This window comes from Bombina bombina, chromosome 5, assembly GCF_027579735.1.
Source record: "Bombina bombina isolate aBomBom1 chromosome 5, aBomBom1.pri, whole genome shotgun sequence".
NCBI classification, from domain to species: domain Eukaryota; kingdom Metazoa; phylum Chordata; class Amphibia; order Anura; family Bombinatoridae; genus Bombina; species Bombina bombina.
Genome location: NC_069503.1, coordinates 161,767,057 through 161,784,360, shown reverse-complemented (window position 1 = coordinate 161,784,360; position 17,304 = coordinate 161,767,057). Strand labels below are relative to the sequence as shown.

General features: G+C 35.1%; 1 protein-coding gene across 1 annotated transcript in view; it reads right to left on the bottom strand.

Moving 5' to 3' along the window:
- The window catches only part of OBSCN (obscurin, cytoskeletal calmodulin and titin-interacting RhoGEF), a 937,038-nt gene that overhangs the window by 520,240 nt on the left and 399,494 nt on the right, over window positions 1–17,304 (bottom strand). The window contains 1 exon segment of the mRNA XM_053713767.1: window positions 6,779–7,051. Within this exon segment, the coding sequence (XP_053569742.1) occupies window positions 6,779–7,051 (273 nt within the window).

Genomic DNA, 17,304 nt, shown 5'->3' with positions numbered 1-17,304 from the left:
TTGTAGACTAAATAGGAAATAATAGCTGTGATGCTTATATAGGGCAAGGTATATCCCGCTGCTTCATGACTGTATTTATTTTGCTTTAGGCCTATGAGTATCTTTCTAAAAAAAAAAAATCCATTAGGAAATATGGAGGAATATATTTGCTACAACCAAAATATTACACTTTTGGCTTGACAGAGTAATGCTAAATAAGCAGCTATGTATCATTACCAAATGTATTCTTTAACATTATAGAAAGTCCAAAAATGAGGTTTTAACCTTAACATTCCGCATTTTGTAATATTTGGAAATAAGTTTTATCATTTAAAAGAAAGGTTTTATATCTCCCAATATAATCTGTTTGCCAATTACTCTTGTACTGCAATGGATTTCATATTGCCTATTGTCCTAAGTTATTATTGTATCCAGTCACAATACCTACTTAATAGTAATTCCAGGTTTAGGTTAAGGGTAGAGTTTTGCCCATGATATCGTCAAAAATACTTTAATGGTATATTTTGATGTCAATGTTTTTATTTCAACTCATATTGTTGTGAGAAATAAAATACATTTATGTTTCGTGAGCTATTTCTCATTTGCATACCCTATTTGATTAATCACACCCCTACAAAAGAGCTTTTCACTGTTGCATGTTAGAAGATTGGAGAAGAGATTCCATTCTGATCACACCTGAAAATATCTTATTCTGGTAGAGGAGAGTGTCAATACTAAAAAAAAATATTACATAAGTTTGTAACCTTAAAGAGACACAGAACCCAATTTTTTTTTCTAATTTATTCCTATTATACATTTTTCTTCGTTCTCTTGCTTTCTTTATTTGAAAAAGCAGGAATGTAAGCATAGGAGCCGGCCCATTTTTGATTCACCACCTGGGTAGCACTTGCTGATTGGTTATTAAAACATAATTTATGTAAGAACTTACCTGATAAATTCATTTCTTTCATATTAGCAAGAGTCCATGAGCTAGTGACGTATGGGATATACATTCCTACCAGGAGGGGCAAAGTTTCTTAAACCTTAAAATGCCTATAAATACACCCCTCACCACACCCACAATTCAGTTTAACGAATAGCCAAGAAGTGGGGTGATAAGAAAGGAGCAAAAGCATCAAAAAAATAAGGAATTGGAATAATTGTGCTTTATACAAAAAAATCATAACCACCACAAAATAGGGTGGGCCTCATGGACTCTTGCTAATATGAAAGAAATGAATTTATCAGGTAAGTTCTTACATAAATTATGTTTTCTTTCATGTAATTAGCAAAAGTGCATGAGCTAGTGACGTATGGGATAGAGTCACTAGAGAGGGAGGGAGGGATGAAATAAAGACAGCCAATTCCGCTGAAAAATGAATCCACTACCCAAATCAAAAAAGTTTCAATTTTTATAATGAAAAAACTGAAATTATAAGCAGAAGAATCAAACTGAGACAGCTGCCTGAAGTACCATTCTACCAAAACTGCTTCTAAAGAAGAGAAAACATCAAAATGGTAGAACATAGTAAAAGTATTCAAAGAAGACCAAGTCATTGCTTTGCAAATCTGATCAACAGAAGCTTCATTCTTTAAAAAGCCCAGGAAGTAGAAACTTACCTAGTATAATGAGTAGAATGAGCCGTAATCCTCCGAGGCGGGAATTCACCCGACTCCAAATAAGCATGATGAATCAAAAGTTTAAGCAAGATGCCAAATAAATGGCAGAAGCTTTTTGACCTTCCTAAAACCAGAAAAGATAAAAAATAGACTAGAAGTCTATCTGAAATCTGAATAGCTTCAACATAGAAAGTAAGAATCTCACCAAAGAAGTCTTAAGAAAACAATAATTCCTCCCTAATGTTTGTTAGAGTTTACAACTTTAGGTAAGAATTGAAATGAGGACAGCAAAAACCACCTTTTCCTGATGAAAAAAATCAGAAAAAAGAGATTCACAAGAAAGAACAGATAATTCAAAAGCTGTTCTAGCTGAAGAGATGTCCAAAAAAGAACAATACTTTCCATGAAAGTAATTCATGTCCAGAGCAAGCATATGCTCAAATAGAAGAGCCTGAAAAACCTTCAGAACCCAATTAAGACTCCAAGGAGGAGAAATTGGCTTAATGACAGGTTTGATATGAATCAAAACCTGAAAAAAATGATGAATATCAGGAAGTAACACTGCCTTATCCTGATGAAAAATCAGAAAAAGATATTCACAAAAAAGAGCAGATAACTCAAAAATTCTTCTAGCAGAAGAAATAACCAAAAGGAACAATACTTTTCCAAGAAAGTAATTTAATGTTCAGAAAATGCATAGTTTCAAACGGAGGAGCCTGTAAAGCCCTCAGCACCAAATTGAGACTCCAAAGAGGAGAGATTGAATTAATGACAGGCTTGATATGGACCAAAGCCTGAACAAAACAATGAATATCAGGATGATTAGCAATCTTTCTGTGAAAAAAGAACAGAAAGAGTAGAGATTTGTCCTAACAAGAACTGCAGACAAAACCTTATCCAAACCAACCTGAAAAAAAAAAAAAAAATTCTATGAATTTTAAAAGAATGCCAAGAAAAGTAGGTCTTTCTAGAGACAGATTTACGAGCCTGAAACCAAGCGTTCAATCTCCATCCCTTCAAATTTAATGATTTGAGATCCTGATGGAAAAAATGGGCCTTGAGAAAGAAGGTCTGGTTTAAACGGAAGTGTCCAAGGTTGGCAACTGGCCATCCGAATGAAATCCGCATACCAAAACCTGAGAGGCCATGCTGGAGCCACCAGCATAACAAACAAATACTCCATAAGAATTTTGGAAATCACTTTGGAAGAAGAACTAGAGGCGGAAAGAAATAGGCAAAAAGATAATTTCCAAAGAAATGTCAATGCATACACTACTTCCGCCTGAGAATCCCCGGACCTGAATAGGCCCCTGGGAAGTTCTTTATTCAGATGAGATGCCAACAGATCTATTTCTAGAAATGCTCACATCTGAAAAATTGAAAAACATATCTGGGTATGAGAGACCATTCTCCCGGACGTAAAGCTTGATTAACAGAGATAATCCGCTTCCCAAATATCTATACCTGGGAAAAAAACCACAGAATTTAGATAGGAGCTGGATTTAGCCTAAGCTATCCGAGACACTTCTGTCACAGCCTAAGGACTGATAGTCCTACCCTGATGATTGACATACACCATAGTTGTGATATTGTCTGAAAAACAATAAACGTCTCTTCCTCAAAAAGAAACTAACTGAAAAACTCTGAGAAAACACGAGGTTCTAAAATATCAAATGGTAATCTCGCCTCCTGAGATTTCCAAACCCCTTGTGCTGACAGAGATCCTCAGACAGCCTCCCAACCAAAAAGACTCACATCTGTAGAGATCATGGTCCAGGTTGAAAGAAACTAAGAGACCTGTAGAACTAAATGATGGTGATCTTAACCACCAAATCAAGAGAGATAAATATTAGGATTTGAAGATTTAAAATGCGAAATCCTAGAATCCCTGCACCATAATTCAGCATAAAAGACTGGAAAGGTTCTTTCTATTGAAAATGAGCAAAGGGAATTGAATCCAATGCTGTGGCCATAAGACCTAAAACTTCTATGCATATATAGCAACTGAAGGAAATAATAGAGACTAAAGGTACCGACAGACGGAACCCAATAAAATTGTCCCTTGTCTGATAGAGACAAAGACAGTGACACAAACTATCTGGAAACCTAAAAAAGGTGACCCTTGTGAGAGGAATCAAGAGCTTTTGAAAAAAAGATCCTCTAACTATGTCCTGAAGAACAAAGTAAATCATATGAGATTCCGCATCCTCAGAAAATAATCTGAATGAATACAGAAAAAATATGCATTTATTGTATCTAATGAAAACAAATAATGCTATCACTGACCAAAAAAAGGCAGAATAGTTTGAATAAAAACTCCAAACCCCAGTTCCTAAAAATGGAACTGGAAGAAATACCCCAGAAGATTCCAGGTCTGAGCAGTGCTTGAACCCCACGGGTGACCAGCCATGCTTCAACAGTACCCAAAATAAATAGGACCGAAACACACTTAAAGAAAGTGTTAGCCTTACTGGAATAAAATCAAAGAAATTTGGACCGAATGGAACCAAATAAATTTCAAAAAAGTCTTAACCTGCCCCTTGCCAGCCAAGCTGGAATACGGCACATACATCGCAATTTAAGGGAGCTGATTTCGAACTGAAAAAATTTCCAATTAAAAACATGTTACTTGGGAAATAATTCAGGAATTCATTCCTTAATAAGAACAACCAAACTAGTATAAGCTTAAAGTTTTAGTCTTAGAACTCAATCTTGAAGCCCAGAGTAACAGTTAAGAATTGAATCCAATTATAAAACAAATAATTGATTATCTTTGAACAAAAGAAATATGGATTTTTAGAAATCACAAAATTCTTCTAGCTCAAACAGCTAAAGACATAGATTAAACCTCATTTGCGAAAATATTCAATAAAATGAAGACACAAATGAAATTATTAGCATGATAGTCCAGTTAAAGGACCAGACAATACAGTGGACTTGCATAATCAATAAATGCAAAACAACAAGACAAATGCAACAGCACCTAGTCTAGTAAATTTTCTCCCTTTAACAATGCTAAAATAAATCATAATCTGATACTTGATCTTAAAGTAAACAGAAAAAATGAAGCAATTGCAACATCCAAATAAATCACAGGTCCAAGAAAAGTACCTGAAACTAAATAATTTTCCATAAATAAGGTACAACACTCTAAAGGAAAATAAATACTATTTTGCTATAGAAACAATAGCATAATTAGTAGGAGTAGAGATAGCCCCAATAAATTGGAGAACCCTCCAAATTGAATTAAACTGCCGGCAAAGAGTATAGTTTAAAACCTTTGAAGAAGGAATAAAAGAAAATCCTCAGCCTATTCCATTCCCTAGTATAAGGAATTGGAAAAAAACCTCTGAAAACACAGAAGAATAAATAAGCAGAAATAGTGTTAGCTAGTCTTGAAAAAGAACTAGTTACCTTAATGTCCAAAATAATCAACACCTTTTCAACAAAGAAAAAATGTACTTTAATAAAAAAGTAGATTTGTTAGTGTCAATATCTGATGAAGAAAATTCTGAATGAGAAAAAACATCATCAGAGAAGGATAAATCAGTATGTTGTTGGTCATTTGAAACTTCAATAATTAAAAAAGATGTTTGAAAAAGACCTAAAAATGTTATTAGAAGGCACAAAGTCAGACAAAGCCTTTAAAATAGAATCAGAAAAATATTTCTTAAAAATCTTCTAAATATTTCTTGTACATAAGATGTAAAAAGAATGGCAATATATAAAGCATAAATACTAATGGATTCTGCATGTAAAAGTTTATCATGATAACCTATTACAAACCATAGCTAAAGATAAACATTCATAACATTTAAAATAAATGAACTTAGCTTTGGTAGGACTGAACTCAGTCAAGCGTTTTTCCAGAAGTAGCTTCTGATCCAGGTTCAATCTGAGACATCTTGCAATATGTAATAGAAAAAACAACATATAAAGCAAAATCTATCAAATTCCTTAAATGACAGTTTCAGGAATGGGAAAAAAATGCCAATAAACAAGCTTCTAGCAACCAGAAGCAAATAAACAATGAGACTTAAATAATGTGGAGACAATAATGACGCCCGTATTTTTTAGCGCCAAAAAAGATGCCCACATTATTAGGCGCCTAAATGCTTTTGGCACCAAGAATGACGCCACATCCGGCGACGCCGACATTTTTGGCGCAAAACGTCAAAAAAATGACGTAATCACAAACAACTTCCGGCGACAAGTACGACGCCGGAAATTAAGAAAAATTGTTTTTCTTTTTTTTTTTTTTTGCGCCAAAAAAATCCGCGCCAAGAATGACGCAATAAAATGAAGCATTTTCAGCCCCCGCGAGCCTAACAGCCCACAGGAAAAAAAGTCAATTTTTAAGGTAAGAAAAAAATTTAATTATTCATATGCATTATCCCAAATAATGAAACTGACTGTCTGAAATAAGAAATATTGATCATCCTGAATCAAGGCAAATAAATGTTTAAACACATCTATTTAGAACTTAATATAAAAGTGCCCAACCATAGCTTAGAGTGTCACAAAAAATAAGACTTACTTACCCCAGGGCACTCATCTACATGTAGTAGAAAGCCAAACCAGTACTGAAACGAGAATCAGTAGAGGTAATGGTATATATAAGAGTATATCGTCGATCTGAAAAGGGAGGTAAGAGATGAATCTCTACGACCGATAACAGAGAACCTATGAAATAGATCCCGTAGAAGGAGACCATTGAATTCAAATAGGCAATACTCTCTTCACATCCCTCTGACATTCACTGCACACTGAGAGGAAAATTGGGCTCCAGCCTGCTGCGAAGCGCATATCAACGTAGAATCTAGCACAAACGTACTTCACCACCTCCACGGGAGGCAAAGTTTGTAAAACTGAATTGTGGGTGTGGTGAGGGGTGTATTTATAGGCATTTTAAGGTTTGGGAAACTTTGCCCCTCCTGGTAGGAATGTATATCCCATACGTCACTAGCTCATGGACTCTTGCTAATTACATGAAAGAAATGTAAATTAGAAAGTTGCTTAAAATTGCATGCTCTACCTGAATAATGAAAGAAAAAAATGTGGGTTTTGTGTCCCTTTAACGCTAACATAGGATACTCTTGTTGTAATTATGAAAGTTGCCTTTGTATAAGTACTGCATGCCATTAATCTTATGATTCTACATTGTGTTCCCACGCCTTACCTTTGACATTCAGGAAGGCAGACGTAACCGCATCACCAGCCATGAAAGTCACTCGGCAGCTGTCTTCAGCTCGGAGGTTTTTCAACAATAGAAGATGCCTACATCCATTCTCAAAGTAAACCATCTCTGTGTTATCAGATGTTCTTGCTGGTTCATCATCAACCAGCCAATTATAGTTGTAACACTCAGGTTTAGCCAAATAACATTCAAACAGTGCTTCACCTCCCTCCAATGCGTCTACGTTTTCCAGCCCTTGCAGTATTTTGTTCTTAGCTATTGGAAAACACATAGACAAAAACATCACAATGTAAAGACAGCACTAACTCAATATAATTCAACAGTAAATCCATCTAGATTATACCACTATACAATAACATTATATGAGGGTACAAAAATAAAATGATCCAGTTAATTAGAGCATTTTTATGGAAGCACCATTTCTCTTTAGTGCCTCTGTGTTTGACCCCCACTTAAGGAATAAAAACATATTTAAATGCCACTTAAGAGTTGTAATGCACTTCTGGTCCTGAGGAAGACAGCTTCGGTGATCCAATCAAGAGAGCCATGCGCACATAGCTGTTAATTACCAGCTGTATCCTACTCAGGACCGGCTTTACATTGTTTCTGCTGCAGGAGCCTAACTATGTGATTAGCTCATTTGTGGGGAGGTAAACACATAGGTACAAAAGGAGCTTGAGAGTAATAAGTTAGAGATGTTTGTTATTACGCTAACTCATATCTTTGAAAATAAAAGTTTTCCTCTTATTAAACCAGCACAGTATATGTAATCTTCAGTAATCCTGATGTTAAAGTCCTTGATAAAAAGCCAAATAACAGATAGTGAAGTCCTGTATAAACAAACTTAAAATAAAGTGGAATAGGTCTACTCACACTATAAAGGGCTATAACTTAGCTCTCAGCAAAACGGCTCATGTAAAAAGGTACAGATAAATCAGGGGACATCAAACTTTATAAAAGTGGTTTATTCACTCATAAAATCACTCGGTCACCGCCAGCTTTTTAAAGATCCTTGAAAAAGTCTGCAGTGACCGGTGAAATGTGCGTCAAATTATTGGACAGTTGTCACAAGAAGGGCTGGGACTTTTAATTCAAACACTGTAAAGCTTTCTGTGAACGCTGTGTCTGGCGATTTAACAGTCGGCTGTGTGATTCTGTTTTGCCTTAACCGGAGTGATTTTATGAGTGAATAAACCACTTTTATCAAGTTTGATGTCCCCTGATCTATCTGTACCTTTATACATGAGCCGTTTTCCTGAGAGCTAAGTTATAGCTCTTTAGAGTATGAGTCGACCTATTCCACTTTATTTTAAGTTTGTTCATACAGGACTTCACTATCTGTAGTTATTTCGCTTTTTTTTTCAAGGACTTTAACATCAGGATTCCTGAAGATTACATATCCTTAATTAAGTGCTTTATAGCAATTTTTGTTGTTGTAATTTATTATTCTTTGTGTGTTTATTTACAAGTTAACACTTTATTTGATTTGTCACAGGATATACAAGATTTAAATAAATTGAAGTTGGCATTTCAAAAGCTTAAATAATTTATATTTATAATTACTTAATGAGCATAGACTTTCAATTGTAGAACTGAACAAACTCTACACATTTTAGATAAACATTATATATCATATCTAAGTTTAGTAATCTTTATATCTGTTCACTACAGGTTTTCAATAGTTTAAACAACTTTTAGGGGTAGATTTATCAAATGTCGGGTGGACATGATCCGCTGTAGATAAAGGTTGGCAACATACGCTGTCGGCTTTTATCATTGCACAAGCATTTTTGGTGAAATGCTTGTGCAATGCCACCCCCTGCAAATTCGCGGCCAATTGGTTTCTAGTAGGGGGTGTCAATCATCACGCTTGTATGTGATCGGGATGATTGCTGTCCGCCACCTCAGAGGTTAAGTTTAAGTTTCATCCGCCGCTTGATAAATCTTCCCCTTAGGGTCAAGTAAAATATTCCTTGTACATAATCACAATTAAATTGAATTGCAGTATAGATCATCTATATTTCTACATGATAGCACTTATATTAGATTTTGAGTTGTACCTAACCAGCTCATGTAGTTAGATGTGTAGCCTACAACTTTCTAAACCAAAAATAATTGGAGCAAAAACAATATTTTCCAGTGTTTAAGGTTTTAAAAATATGAAATGGAAAAATAGCATTTAAAGGGACACTGAACCCAATTTTTTTCTGTCATGATTCAGAAAGAGCATGACATTTTAAGCAACTTTCTAATTTACTCCTATTACATAGAAACATAGAATTTGACTGTAGATAAGAACCAAAAAGGCCCATCAAGTCTACCCATATTACATGTTACTTTTCCTTAGGATAGCTTATGCATTTTTGAATTCCTTTACAGTCAATGGGGCAGATTTAACAATGGTCTGTCGGACCTGATCTGACAGTGCGGATCAGGTCCGACAGACCTAACTGAATGCAGAGAGCAATACCTTCTCCGTATTCAGCATTGCACCAGCAGCTCTTGTGGTGTAATGCCGCCCCCTGCAGATTCACGGCCAATAGGCCCGCCAGCAGGGGGGTGTCAATCAACCCGATGGTACTCGATCGGGTTGATTTGTGGAGATGTCTGTCTGCCTGCTCAGAGCAGGCGGACAGGGTTATGGAGCAGCGGTCTTTAGACCACTGCTTCATAACTAGTGTTTCTGGCGAGCCTACAGGAGCTTGATAAATGGGCCCCTTTGTGTTTACCACCTCAAATGGAAGTTTATTCCATGAATCCACCACCCTTTCTGTAAAAAAAAATGCTTCCTCACATTTCTCCTGAATCTGCTACCCTCTAACTTTAGATTGTGACCCCTTGTTTTGGCTTTTTTTTTTTTGTGAAAAATGCTTTCAGCTTCTATTTTATTAAGTCCCTTCATATATTTGAATATGAATACATATTTAGATCATAGAGTCTTTATTTGTATGTTTTACACAGCTTTTAGACAGCTTCTAGTTTATTTATATCTTTCTGAAGATATGGTCTCCAGAACTGTACATAGTATTCCAGATTTGGTCTAACTAATGATCTGTAAAGTGGCATAAGAACCTTGCTATTTCTGCTACTAATACCTCTTCCAATACCTCTACCAAGTATTCAACTGGCCTTACTGGCTGCACTGCGGCATTGTGTACCAAATTTCAAATCATCTGAAATAATAATTCCCAAGTCCCTTTCTTCTTTAGTTACAGTCAGTCATGTACCATTGGGACTATAATTGGCCTTTGGGTTTTTGAATCCTATATGCATAATGTTGCTCTTGGTAATATTACATTTCAGATCCCATTTATTTGACTAGTCCTCTAGTTTTTTAATATCACAGTTCATTTGATCAACCCCTCCTGGAACATCTACCCTGTTACAAATGTTTGTATCATCAGCAAACAAGCAAACCTCCCCCTTAAGCCCCCTTCCAATATCACTTATGAACATGTTAAACAAAACAGGCCCAATAACTTACCCTTGGGGAACACCACTAGTAACTGATGCCTCATTTGAATGTACTCCATTAATTGAAACCCTCTGTCGTCTATCTTTAAGCCAGTATTCTACTCACTTAACAATCTTAACGTCTATTCTAAGGCAATACATTTTGTGAATAAATTTGTTGTGTGGGACGGTGTCAAATGCTTTGCTAAAGTCTAAATATGCAACATCTATGGCTCTTCCCTGGTCTATTATTTTAGTTACATGGTCAAATAATTCAACTAGATTAGTCTGACATGATCTTCCAGCAGCGAAACCTTGCTGTCCTTTGTCTTCTAAGTTGTTTGACTAAAGGAAAGATACAAGTCTTTCCTTTAAAAGAGTTTTCATTAATTTCCCTGCAATTGAGGTCAAACTGACTGGCCTATAGAATCTTCCCTACTACTCTTTTTATGAAGAAGGACTACATTGTCAAATTTCCAGTCTTTTGGAACAACTCCTGATAGAAATGACTGATTAAATAAATCAGCTAATGGAGTAGCTATTACGGATCAATATTTATTCGTTCTCTTGCTATCTTTATTTGAAAAGCAGGAATGTAAATCTTCGCAGCCAGCCCATTTTAGTTTCAGCACCATGGATAGTACTTGCTTATTGGAGGCTTACATTTACCCACCAATACGCAAGCATAACCCAGGTTCTCAACCAAAAATTGTCCGGTTCTTATGCATCACATAACTGCTTTTTAAATAAAGATAGCAAGAGAACAAAGAAAAATTGATAATAGGAGTAAATTAGAACGTTGCTTAAAATTGCATGCTCTATCTGAATCATGAAAGAAAAAAAATTGCGTTTAGTATCCCTTTAAAGAACAGATATATGACACTATTTAGCAGATATGTCTCATATTGATACTTTGTTAAAAAGAACTGTAGTAACATGTTGGTTGATAAATTTAAATGAACAAAAAAATGTTGTTCAAATACAGAGATTGTATAACACCAAATGCTTACTTTCATGCAATCATTCCCAAACTTAGTATTGGTTATAGATCAGTAAAATTGTGTATTACTTTCCTTCATTTTATTCTCCAGGACTAGCAATCAATACATTTTTATTCAATCTGATGTCAAAATATTTTTTAAGCACAAGCGCTCAGTAAATGATAAATCTGTTCCAAAATATTAAAGTACAGAAAAATAAATAAGTTTTCTGTTAAAGGGATACTAAACCCATTTTTTTTTCTTTCATGAGTCCGATACAGCATGCAATTTTAAGCAACTTTCTAATTTACTCCTATTATCAATTTTTCTTTATTCTCTTGCCATCTTTATTTAAAATGCAGGAATTCAAAGCTTAGGGGACGGCCCATTTTAGGTTCAGCACCCTGGATAGCGCATGCTTATTGGTAGTTACATTTAGCAAACCAATAAGCAAGAGTAACCCAGGATCTGGCTCTTAAGCCATGCATTACTGCTTTTTAAATAAAGATAGCAAGAGAATGAAATCAGAATTGATATTAGGAGTAAATTAGAAAGTTGCATGCTCTATCTGAATCATTAAAGAAAAAAATGGGTTTACTGTCCTTTTAAACAAATGCGCTTTGCCTAGATTAAGTAAAGCTCCCTGTGCCTGCAGATAAATATTTTTACACATTATTTCTTATATTTTAAGATAACCTTTCAGTGAGACCTCACCTATCTCACAAACCTCTCTGTTAGATCTTACATACCCAGAGAGCACTGATGAATCTATAATAACCACATATCAGAAGTGCTATAAGAAATTCATGAATAAAGAGTAACCAATGTTCCAATGCTTATACCGCACATTCACAAATATAAAATCGATAAATTATAGTGAAATTAAAAATAACAACTTTTTATATATATAGTTGAGGAAGTTCTGTCTCAAAAACACTTGCGTATACAAAGCTGAATTTTTAACACACAATATTTCTTTCTTTACACTGAGGAAGCAAGCGCATGTAGTAATTATTACTAAAGTTATATTAGCTGGGCATTGACTTTAGAAAGAGGGGCAGTCTCTGATTTACCCATCACTTAGCTAACTACTGTCCTGCATTATATGACCAATATCCATAGACACTTATAAGGCTGCTAAGGGGCCTTGTAAAGGCAAAGCAATTTCATTAATTTATAAGGGAACTTAGCTGGCTAGTGACCCGATCAACAGCAGCTGTCACATGAGCCAATGAATACATGTTTCCACTATAATAGTCCTTTAAGAGCAAAATCTTCTTTCTCCCTGCTGGCTCATGCAAACCGAACTAGGAATTTATTGTAATTAATGGTTAAACTAAATTCTATTTTGTGTGAAGGAAGAATATGTAAAATAGATGTTCCTAGTGAAGTTCGTTAGGTTTTCAACATGATTTAAGAAAAAAATAAACTTGTGTCTTGCAAGGCCACATGTGACCAAGTGATAAGGGCTGAGAGACACATCAAAGGTTCAGTGGACATATATCAGAAAATGAAAATAAAATCCTTCCTTTTTTGATTAAGAGTATTTATTACAGAGTGCACTAAAAAAAGAGTATATAATACAGACCTGGACAAACTAACACAAGAAGGGGAAAATGTGAAGTGGTCCTCCAGGGATTTCCATCTGGTTTCCCACATCCCTAGATCATCCAATACTTGTGTCTACATTTTAGAAGTACTTTGCTACACATTTGCATGTATTCACACGTTTCTGCTTGTGTGACAGTGATGGGTTTGGCTGTGATGCCATATGTTTCTCATCCCTGCAAAAGACGACTGAAACTAGGGAAAAGCTTGCTGTGTCTTCTCTGCCTGTCCACTAAGAGAAGGTCCAATGTACATTTTTCTGGTTCTATATTTATTTATAATTCTGTGGCATTTGTACTTGCATAGCCTATTATATATACCTTACTAAAGCATTGGTCATTTGAAATTGCTTTATATAAAAAAACATATGTTATAATATAAAGGTGCTTTTTTAAAAAGTGAGCATGTATAACAGTGCTGAGAAAAGTTCCTGTGTTCTTTTTTGTTTGGTTCAGAAAAGCTTGAGGTAGTACTACACATATTAGATTAGGGAACTAGTTTTGAAGAATTATATAAAAAACGAAAAAATTATTTCTCAGAAAGATATCGCACTCAGTTCTCTATAAAGAATCAGAGCTCAATTCTCTAAAACTCTCCATTCATGTGAGATAATCTGTTTAAATGGGATTTTCTAAAAGGCAAATTTAACCTTAATTACCATAGGCCAGATTACAAATGGCACGTTAAATACATTTTTAATTGTGCTCAAAATAAAAAAATATCTCGGGTGGGTCAGTAAGTATATTACAAGTTGAAAGTTAAAGTTATCACAAGAGCGAAAGTCTGCTGTGTGCAAACTTCAGGACTTTACATAGCACGACCGTGCTTTCTTCTTCCCATAGACTTCTATGGGACACACTTTTTAAAAAAAACTAACAGTTATCGCTCACACATTACCTACCTAGGTATCTCTTCAACAAAAAATGAAGCAAATAACAAAAAAGTTAGTTACAGCATTTGGTCAAATGGTATCAGGCCTAGGACCACGTCAAAGTCTCTTCCTCCCTGGGATGTGTATCCAGTACAGTTTAAGAGTGCAGCCCACTTCAGTGTTTTGTATGTGTCTAGGGAAATTACAAAGGGCATGTGTCACCCTTGCTTGTACCACAGTGTGTTTGGTTAAAGGCATGCATTGTGTGGCTGTAGGTTAGGGACCGAGGGAATAAGAGACCTTGATGTGGCCCTGTGCCTATCACAATTTGGCCAAACACTGTAACTAACTCTTTGGGTTAAAAGGACAAGAAAACCAAATCAAATTTGCTTCATTCTCATTGTATTCTTTGTTAAAGATATACCTAGGTAGGTAGCGTGCACGTCTGGAGCACTACATAGCAGGAAAAAGTGCTGTCATCTATTGCTCTGCCAAATGTATAACAAATGTATAACATTCTTGCAAAACTGCCACCGTATAGTGCTGCACACACATGCACGTTCCTGACCTGAGCTTTTTTGTCTGCTTTTCAAGGGATAATGAGGCCTATCTATAAAGCTCTGAATGGAGCTTGAAGAGCCATGTTTCTGGCGAGTCTTTAGACTCGCCAGTAACACAAGTTATGGAGCAGCGGTCTAAAGACCGCTGCTCCATAACCCTGTCCACCTGCTCGCCGCAATTCAACCCGATCGAGTACGATCGGGTTGATTGACACCTCCCTGTTGGCGGCCCATTGGCCGCGAGTCTGCAGGAGGTGGCATTGCACCAGCAGCTCTTGTGAGCTGCTGGTGCAATGCTGAATACGGAGAGCATATTGCTCTCCGCATTCTGCGAGGTCTTGCGGACCTGATCCGCACTGACGGATCAGGTCCGCAAGATCTTTGTTAAATTGGCCTCAAAATGAGAACAAAGAAAATTTGATAATAGAAGTAAACTGAAAGATGTTTAAAATGACATGCTTTACCTGAATCATGAAAGAAAAATGTTGGGTTTCGTGTCCCATTAAAGAATGACTCTGCTATTGTGAGATCATGGTCTAAATTAATCTAGAACTTCTGCAAAAAAACTGCAAAAAGATACTGGGAGATGAAAACACAGTGAGGGAATTAATGCTGCTCTTCCATGTACCATTATTAAAAAATCAGTATGCAACGTCATTACAGAACATGAGAGAAAATAGTTTTACTGTCAATTTCGGTGGCTGCACTATTCGGTATTCGTTTCCTTTAACGCTCTTGGTTACAAGTATCTGCACTTACTTTAGTGCAGGTCCTTGGAGCCGAGTGTGCAAAGCCTCCTATTAGTGAGGCCAGGGCTCTGGCAAGAAGAGGATCAGGTTATTGTGCTCTCAACAGAGTGCGTAAAGGTATTAACCCTTTAAAAAAATAAAGTAAACAAATGAATACTGATGATTTTTGTTTTGTTAAAATGAAAACGAATATCTGAATTCCGTAACGAATGTGCATTCATATGAAAACAAATGCTGGGATAGATTCTATAAAAGAAACAAAGAAGAGTGCCTCATGGTGCAGAAATCAAAAACATATCTAAAAGTATAAATATATAACCAATAATAAAATTCAAAATAAAAACAACGCGTTTCTCAGGTGTCTAGTTGTTTACCATTAATTATTAAAACCGTTTTTGGTAGTATTTGCCTTGTACTTCTTTGGTTTATTCAACAAAGAGCACTGTATATGCAAACAAACTTTTAATGAAGCATATAGACAAGTAAGTGAATTGCGACGTTTCAGGCTCACTAGCCCTTAATCATGCATGATTAAGGGATAGTGAGCCAGAAACGTTGCAATTCACTTACTTGTCTGCATGCTTCACTAAAAGTTTGTTTGCATATACAGTGCTGTGGACATGAACTATTTGCTGTATTACTTTGGGACCTTATTTCAGGTGCTGAGCTTTGTTTGTTATTTTTTCCACTTTGATTTATTCACCATCTTGGAACCTGCCTTAATAGCACTATCTGACAGTGCGTTTATACATGTGAGTAGCACATTTATAGCCTTACATTCATTTGGCATTAGAAGTTTTTCTGCCCCCTTGGGTAGTCTCTCTGTTTTTCCTTTTCAAAGGTTTAAATCATTTATCAAGCCTGCTTTATTTGCATTTACAAATAGTGCAATACCTTTGTGAGTATTTACTCTGTCAGCAGATCTTCTTTATGTTTTTTATTTCGTCACCATGAGGAGCTCTTCTTTGTTTCTATTATAGAATCTATCCCAGCAAGCCCAATATGCCAGAAGAGCTTTTGATATTTAATTTATATAAATCTGTATATATATATATATATGTATATACAGTATATATATATATATATATATATATATATATATATATATATATATATATATATAAATGTTTTTTATATATATATATATATTATTTTTACATATATACTGTATAAATTGTAACACAATTTTATTTTTAATCAACTTTCTGTTGTTCACCCTCTCCCCTCCCTTTGATCTCATAACATTACACATCACGCTAGTTGTGAGATTACTGTTTTATTTTTATTTTAATTATTTGGTATTTCACTGATACCTTTATTTATATTTATATTTCAAATTATTTGATATCTCCATTTGATATCTTATTGATATCCTTTCACTTACTTTGTAAACAGCGTCCTCTTTTTTTTCTCTTCTTTTGAAGAGATCGAATTTGTTTCAAGTACAAAAATAAATGCATATATATATATATATATATATATATAAATATATATATATATATATATATATATATATATATATATATATATATATATATATATATATATATATATATATATATATATATATTGTAAAGAAGGGCACTTTCAGGATTTTTGTTTCAATAGCAACGTGTATTTATTCTGAATTCATCAGAATTTTACATATGAATGGTCATAGTCGACTATGAATTCAGAATAAATACACGTTGTTATTGAAACAAAAATCCTGAAAGTGCTCTTCTTTGCAATATATATATATATATATATATATATATATATATATATATATATATATATATATAACATAATTTATGCTTACCTGATAAATTTATTTCTCTTGTAGTGTATCCAGTCCACGGATCATCCATTACTTATGGAATATATTCTCCTTCCCAACAGGAAGCTGCAAGAGTCCACCCACAGCAAAGCTGCTATATAGCTCCTCCCCTAACTGCCATATTCAGTCATTCGACCGAAAACATGCAGAGAAAGGAAAAACCATAGGGTGCAGTGGTGACTGTAGTTCAAATGAAAAAATTACCTGCCTTAAAGTGACAGGGCGGGCCGTGGACTGGATACACTACAAGAGAAATAAATTTATCAGGTAAGCATAAATTATGTTTTCTCTTGTTAAGTGTATCCAGTCCACGGATCATCCATTACTTATGGAATACCAATACCAAAGCTAAAGTACACGGATGATGGGAGGGACAAGGCAGGTACTTAAACGGAAGTTACCACTGCCTGTAAAAAACCCTTTCTCCCAAAAATAGCCTCCGAAGAAGCAAGGTATCAAATTTGTTAA